The sequence below is a fragment of the Belonocnema kinseyi genome, chromosome 5 (assembly GCF_010883055.1).
Source record: "Belonocnema kinseyi isolate 2016_QV_RU_SX_M_011 chromosome 5, B_treatae_v1, whole genome shotgun sequence".
NCBI lineage: Eukaryota > Metazoa > Arthropoda > Insecta > Hymenoptera > Cynipidae > Belonocnema > Belonocnema kinseyi.
The window spans coordinates 114,159,735-114,167,791 of NC_046661.1; the positions used below are offsets into that span (position 1 = coordinate 114,159,735).

Here is an 8,057-nt window from a genome sequence, read left to right on the forward strand (position 1 = left end):
CATTTTTATCGCTGGAAGATTTTTGTTATAAAATCGATTTTTAAAATTTTTTGCTGAAATCATTTAAGTTTCAAAAACAATTTCAAGACAAGAAAAAACTTGACTAAAAAGCTTTTTTAAACAATAGATTAAAATATATTTCACATTTATCCAGATATTTTTCAATATTTATATTGCTAAAATACTACAATCAGGATTTCAAAGAATATTTACATTTTTCAACAACTTAAGGTTATGTTAGCGTATTTTTCACTTGAAATTGGAATTTTAAAACAAAAATCATTATATTTGAATCGAACGATTTTTGTTTAAAAAAATAAAATTTACAGTCTTGAATAGTTTTGAATTGTGCAATCATGTTTTTGTCAGAAAGTAACATTTTTATTAATAAAATCATTTGATTTCAAAGAAGATTCCCTATTTTTTAATTGTTTTAGGTCGCACTATTGTTTTACATCGAAAATTGGTATTTTTAAGCCAATATAATTCTAAGTTAAAAAATATTTACGCAGGTTATTTGAAACAAAAATAATAACATTTGAAAGAATATTTACAATTCTGAATAATTTGTTGTCTGTACGTTGTACTTTTTTTATAAGAATCGAGACAAGATTCGAGACTAGACTTAATAAAATATTCAAGATAAGCTTCAAGACAAGATTCAAGACGAGATTCGATACAAGTCAAGACAAGATTCAAGGCGAGATAATATGAGTGGAAGAAGTGGGTGAAAATGAACGAAGGGGCAAGGGGGGATTTTAACGAAATAATAGGCTACGAAACCCTTTTTTTGTTGGTGCATGTCGCTTACTTTGACTAATTTTTTTTTAAAATTAAGCTAATGATTGCAAACTTTGCAGGGAATTTGGAAGGATAGTATCGAATTTAGGGGGCGTTGGCCACTGAAGATGAAAGAAGAGAGAATATAGTTAAATTAGGTATAAGGTATAAGGTACCTGTGTGTAATGACCCGTCGAACGACTGAAACCAGTCTGATAATGTTGCACCTCGTTAAACCAGCTAGTAATTCGCCGCCTCCAATTCGGTTCAGAGTCATAAGGTCCTGGAGGTCTACTTGTCCACGTTCTTGCAATGTTTTGTCCAACTGCAAATCTGCCTGAAAAATCATCTTTGTTCTTGATAGTGATGTTGATTCCGAATATAAAAATCTTAACGATTACACTGCTGCTGATATTAAATCTTAAAAATCCGAATTCTGCAAATATCATTGCACATAGTATTGCTGCAGATTCTTATAATGATGAAGTCAGTCCTGCATACACCGATCCTACAAACCCCGATGATACAGATCCTTATACTACAAATCCTATTACCTCAAAATTATTCTATTGCTGCAGATATTCTATATTGAAAATCCTAATTTCATTAATCTTACTTTGTCAAATTGTATTCCTGAAGATTCTCTTGGTGCAGATTTCAGTTATAAAAATTTCAAATCTGCAAATCCTATGATGCCGGAAACCCCACACCAGCAAACCCTACTGCTTCAGATTTTACTCCCAACAATCCTTAAGTTGATAATCCTTCTTCTGAAAATTTTATTACTACGGAGATTGATACTCAAAATTCTAGTGTTGCGCAAATATATTGCTGTAGATTTTAATCCTAAAGTTAATAGTGCTGCGAATTATAATATTGAGAAACTTATACATGAAAACCCTACACGAACATGTTCTATTATGCAAAATATTCTAAAGTAAAATTCGTATTATACAGATCCCAATTCTGTATATTTTCATCCTAAGAACCTACTTCCGCAAATCATGTTGCTGCAGATTTTAATCACAACAATTCTAATATTGCGAATCCTTCTTTTGAAAATTGTATGCGTATGTAAATAAAATAGTGCTGAAAATTATAATTCTGAGAAACATATGCCAGAAAACCCTAAGAGAACACATCCTATTCTGCGAAATTTTTTCTGCCAAAGAACTGTTCTACTGTTGTAGATATTTATCTGAAAATCCTACATGTGCAGAGATTTCTAAAGGGCACTAGTGGGGCCCTGACTAGTTTTACCTATCTCAAATCGGTTTCTAGCCGTGGAAACTAGTCGGACCCTATCTAGAACGTAACGCTAAGGACACGGAGGATCAACTAGATTTTCTAGTAGGGTTCTAGTGAGGTAGCCCGCCTACAATTCAATTTAAGAGAAGGGCCTTTGCGGGACTCCTACAGGGTACTGTCAAGCTACTGGCAGCCAGTACTTTTATCCGTTCATCATCATACGACTGTATACGATCCGAATAGTATTAATATTTTCAAAAATTGAAATTTTATTTTAAAATTTTGGGTGATTTTAACACCCACTACTGCTATGCTTTAACGATATGACAAAAAAGGTATTTAAAAAATAAATATTAATTAATTGGTAGTATTTTTACTTTAAATATGAATGGTCCTGTTTAGAGTGAATACGTATATTTCATTCTTAAACATTATATCACAAATAAATTTTCTAACGCTAGGGGGTATCGAACCTACATATCTATACCTAAATCTATCGCCTAACAGTCAAGAGTCTTAACCACTGTGCTAAACAGACAAGTTGAAACTCGATGAAAAAACAATCCTCATAACCTGCAGCTTAAAAAAGCTTAAACCCCAAATTTTGAACTTTCTTTTTCTAATTAACTATTTATCATTATACGACATTATTTAAATGTAAAATATACAGACTGTTAATATGAATAGCAATAATATCATTTTTAAGTAAATAAATTTAATCGACTGAAATTTTTCTTCGTATAATATTTAGTTTTTTCCCATTGTAGACTACTTTACAACTTTTTACAGTGACAGAATATTTAATTTTTTATGAGCACTTAATCCTAAACCTAAAATGTAATTTTCTTTAACTTTAACTGAAAAATATCTACCTGGCTCCGAAGAGAATATTCATAAGTGCCCTAAATCAAATTTTCGAAAATAACGAGTTTAAATACTCATAAAAACATTATTTTTGCATACTGAAACCTTCAAAAGCCTCAAAATTATATTGTAGGCAATATAAGAATTTAGGACTTCTCTGTTCGGGGCCCCATTAGAAACAAATAGATTTGCCATACCTATACGAAGCATGGAATTCTTTACTCGAACCTGACAGGGCACGCATCATTTTTTTCTAGACTATATATTCTGATAGGGGCCCCATCAGAAGCGAACTTCAAATAGGGAAAGATAGGGAAATTTCTGCACGGGCTAATCCTGTTCCCGCAGGTTTCAATTCCAAAGCTCATAATGTGGTAAATCCTTTTTCTAATATATCGCTAAGGCTTGAAATCACGCAGATTCAACGTCGACACCTTGAGATTACGTCCCTACCATTTTTAAAATCTCTAACAAATACTTTTTTAAACAAATTCCTCCTAAAAAAACATAAAATAAAAAAAATACTAGACTTACGAACATCCCTCGAAGTATCGTGGGAAGTGGCACAACTATCAGACCATTTCTGTGCAGTTGTTGCCAGCTCGTCGTCCCAAACCTGAATTTGGAATATAAGAAAAGAACCAATGAGTTGCAAATCAATTAGTCTATTTCTTTATACAGACTGACTGTCTTCAAGAATATCGTAAATGTCAAATAAATTAAAACACAAAAAAATTATTAATTAAAGTCAGATATCTTAGACTATTTCCCTTTATAATGATACCGACTCTCTGCTCTCTCCTAATTGTCTATAAATACATATCAAAGAATTTTTTTTTGAATAAATTTCAAGGAAAGGATTCCAATTTAGAGGCTGTAATTATTCTACAGAACCAGATCGGTGAGTCAGCCTGTCAAAAAGTCAAAAAGGAAGGAAATCGAAGAGCTTACCATCTCCATCATGTTGGCTGCCCCAGGCTGACCATGAATTTGTCCCAATGCCACCAACTGTCGTAGCCGATTGTGCTCGTCCAGAATGGTCTGCTTGTCTTGGCACGTTAATCCTCCAGCTCCTGCAGGTGAAAGGAAACAAGAGAGGATTTTTAAAATTTGACTCGAAAAATCTTGTGGGAAATTTCTCAAGGACAGATTTGAAAATCTGTGTAAATGGATTATCAGTCCTATTATCAAAATTTCTTTCTGTATTATAAAATTACGTTTTGACGTGTCCAAATAAAAAGGTGCTATTTCGGCAGAACCAAATAGAACAGTTCCCTACTTTAGATGGCGATGGTGTTCTAAATAATATTTAGATGGGATTTCCAAAATTCCATACTTCGCCAGCCGAGATGAAACGTTTATATTCGGTCTTACCGAGATAGTCAACAAATAATTATTTACATTTTTTAAATCTATAATTTTAATCATTCAAATTCAATCATTCATGAAATGGTTAATATTTGGTACTTTACACGTTCGAAATTAAATAATTGTAAACTGAAATTATTTGAAATTTTCATAATTATAAATTGTTCAAATTTTCAATTTGATAATAATATTTTTTTAAATTAAAAGGTAGTTTTGAAATAAAAAAATTCTTTTAAGTTGAAAATATTTAAATCACTGTGGATTTTCCCTACCAAATTAATCATACTGAATCTAATATTACTATAGCTACAGAACACTATTTTCCACAGAACAGTTAAAAATAAATTTGCTGTATAAATATTTATGTTTATTATTTATGATACTTCTGACTCGATGTATGTACAAAAAGCTGATTTTACTGGAAAGTCTGTCTGATTTTCCACTCTAATGAAAATTTAGAGCTCAAGTCTTAATTAACAAATTACATTCAGATAAAATCATTTCTAAAAAATAATTTCGTTAAAAAAATATTGCATAGTGATTGTAAACATCTAGAGCGTTTTAAACATTTGGCATAGTATTTTTTAATTTAGGTTAATATGAGAGATTAAAATTTTTTCAAGTTAATAATTGGGCCTTTCAAATATAGAATTAGAATTTTGAATTTGTATTAATATTTATTTTTTCAAATTGGTCCAAAATCGTAACACAAAATGTTTTCTTCTGGGATCGAATTTTCCCACGAAAACTATTGAAACGAGAAAATGAGGAATGCTTATCCAAAAACAAGTTACGTGTTGACCAAGCCCTCTTCATTTCCGGTGCATAAAGAAATTGACGTTTTTAGTCATACGATCGAAATTGTGTATGAACCGATCATGCGTTTAACACTTTTTAAAATGGACTTTGATGAATGGATGAATAGGTGAGGCGGCTGATTAATGAGGGTCTATAAAATGTAATAGACTACTTTTTTTTTTGCTCATTTGTGCAAAATTAGTCTTGAATTTTAACTGTATAGAAGTACCATTATTAATCACATTATCATGTAAATAATTTATCTTGAATTCACTTAGTGTTATCACTACTTAAAAAAAATCACTTTAAACTGTAGGGTCAAAATTATAAGTCCCAAAAAGAAGGTCCCCAAGAATTGTTAGGTCTATAAATTAATTCTATGCCTTTACTTTGATTTAGCCAGCCGTAAGTTAGTTTAATACAATATAATAGGTGGCAGCCCTGCGGACCTCAGCAATTATTAGTGAATATAATGGTGTCCAATATGTACCATTTGAAATGTGTTGCATTCTTTTTGCATTCCAATTAAAATAATGCAGCTGAAGCGACCGAACTGATTTTGTTAGCCTTAGAAGAAGTTGGTGATACATAAAACGTGTGAAAAGTAGTCGCAGAGATTCCACAATAGTGAGTTTTTAATTAGTATGGAAAATGAATGGAGTATCTCAAACGCTCCTTGTCCGACACCATTGACTAACGATTTTGGAGGACGAGTCCGTAGGGCCACAACCGATTAAAATATGTTTCAAATGTTAAGGGTCGCCCATTAAAACTACCAATGGACGATAAAAAATTCAAGTTTAAAAGGGGAAGGTCCAAAAGATCAAGTCCCACGCCATAGGGTTTAAAACTATAAGGCCTAAATATCCAAATGAATGTTTTTAACGTGAAATCCAATTAAAATGGATAAAGTACAAGCAGATTTTTAAAATTATAAAGGTGTTAAAACGTAAATTAAAAGTTTTTTTGTGTACACTTCTACACTTTAAGTGGTTTCATGTAACGAGTGATGATTTTAACTTATATTTCAGAAAAAACACCATTTTTCATAAACATCTATAGTTTTTGACCTAATTTGGATACTCCAACTTTATTTTCGGATTATGATCTCTTTTATTGGCCTTTTCCAAATTTGTGGAAATTTTTTGAATAAAGTTCAGAATTACCAAAATGGCAGGGATTTGTTTAAAAATATAAAAAGTCGATTTTCACCAAAAATTCACACTCATGTTTTTCAAAAATTTTGTTGTTAAATTATATAAGAAAGGCATCCTATTAGTTTAATGTGGACTAATCTATTCTTGAGCCCGGGAGATTATTTTTTTTCAAAATCTAATTATCGAATTCTTCTCGTAAACAATGTAAGATCTCACAAAAAAGCAAGGATAACTTTTTATAAAACATTTATGGCGTACAAACAAATTCTTCTATCCACAAAATTGTTCAACCCATATAAAATCTAATATAAGGGTTTTCCTTAAAAATTGCATTTTTATATTTTTAAACAAATGTCTGCCATTCTGTAAATTTTGAACTCACTAGAATTTTAGAAGAAAGTTGGAATATCTAAACAAGGTCAAAAGCTACAAAAATTTAAAGAAATAATGTGTGTTTTTTAATAGATGTCTAGATTTAAATACTTGTAACTTCGTGAAAACTCTTTTTTTTGAATCGGAAAAATAGGTATAACATAATTTTCTCTCAAAAGCAAGCATTTTCATCGCTGACATAGTCTGCGGCTTGAAGCCCGATTTAAAATTGGATTTGATCCATGGTTGATTTTTTATATATTTTGTTCGATTCAGAAAGAAAATCCCATAAGTATCATGAAACCACAATAGGTTATAATAGATTGTTATTAAAGAAATAAAGAAATGCGAAATTACGCAGTTTTTACGATAGAATTTAACAATGTTTATCTAAAAGAAATGGACTTGATTGTTGGCCGCTTACTCCTCAACTATTTTTTTTAAATTACATTTTTTTAAATATAATAAAAATTATGAAAATTACTTACGCAGCATTGTTTTTCCCAGACAGGCCAGTACATCTCGTGCGAGAAAAATGTTGAAAGAGGCGATAGCCATGTAGAAACCAAAACTCGACATTTTCACAATAAAAAAAGGTAAAATTGATGAAAAAGGAAAAATGGTAAATAGAGGCTTTAGATTGACTTTGACGCAGCTAGACGGACCGGCACCGGCGATTTTCGAACCTCGAGTGTCGATTTGATTCAAATTGAGGATAATCGACAGCGCGCGTACCGTCCGGCCCGCGAATCTGGAGGACTAATAGTCGGCTACTCGGACTCCCATGATTTTATATATATTCACTATGTCAGGCCGGGCTTGTAGAGATTGTCAAGGTGATTACACCAGACCGGGTGGGTGTATCCAGAAGTGGAGGGGGTGGTCGACGGGGTGCCATTTATCAGAAAAAATTCTTTAGTTCTTCTTGAAAAAACCCCTTTTCGTTATTTCACCATTCTTCTTTAATGTGGAATACAAAATAATTTAACTAGAAATGTTAACTCCCGGGTAGAAATTATAGCTGGGTTCTTAAGAGGTCTTGTCTGGATTTTCTATTTTCTATTGAGGCCCTAAAGTGGCAATCTATCGAGGGCGCAAGCGAGAGCGTCACGCTCAGCTAGCGAGGTCATCAGTAGGAAACCCAATGAGTGCCTATTAATAGGGTCTTTATAGAATCTAGATAGACCCCCACACACTATTATTCTAAAGCATGCTATTGTTTTTTATTTTGTTGATTCAAATAAAATATTATTAAAATATTAAAAAATTGATCATGCTTTAAATTCGGAAGTTTGTCTCTATGGTTGCAATAGTATTAAAGTTTGACTAGCACATTGCCATAATATATTACTAGACATTTTGGATTCAAAGAAGGAAAATATGAATCCAATTGTAAAATACATTTTTCTTTGACATTCGATTATTAACTATACTCCGCACGTTATTCTAAAACTAAACTTATTATTAAAT

The 8,057-nt window shown here is 31.7% G+C and overlaps 1 protein-coding gene across 1 annotated transcript in view; it reads right to left on the reverse strand.

Moving 5' to 3' along the window:
• The window catches only part of LOC117173200 (venom allergen 5.02-like), a 39,508-nt gene extending 32,228 nt beyond the window's left edge, over nucleotides 1-7,280 (reverse strand). The window contains exons 1-4 of the mRNA XM_033361627.1: nucleotides 7,076-7,280; nucleotides 3,844-3,965; nucleotides 3,427-3,508; nucleotides 957-1,117 (exon numbers count right to left, since the gene is read on the reverse strand). Coding sequence (XP_033217518.1) covers nucleotides 957-1,117; nucleotides 3,427-3,508; nucleotides 3,844-3,965; nucleotides 7,076-7,166 — 456 coding nt within the window. The 5' untranslated portion in view covers nucleotides 7,167-7,280. The remainder of the gene's footprint in view (nucleotides 1-956; nucleotides 1,118-3,426; nucleotides 3,509-3,843; nucleotides 3,966-7,075) is intronic.
• Between the last annotated feature and the right edge of the window lie 777 nt (nucleotides 7,281-8,057).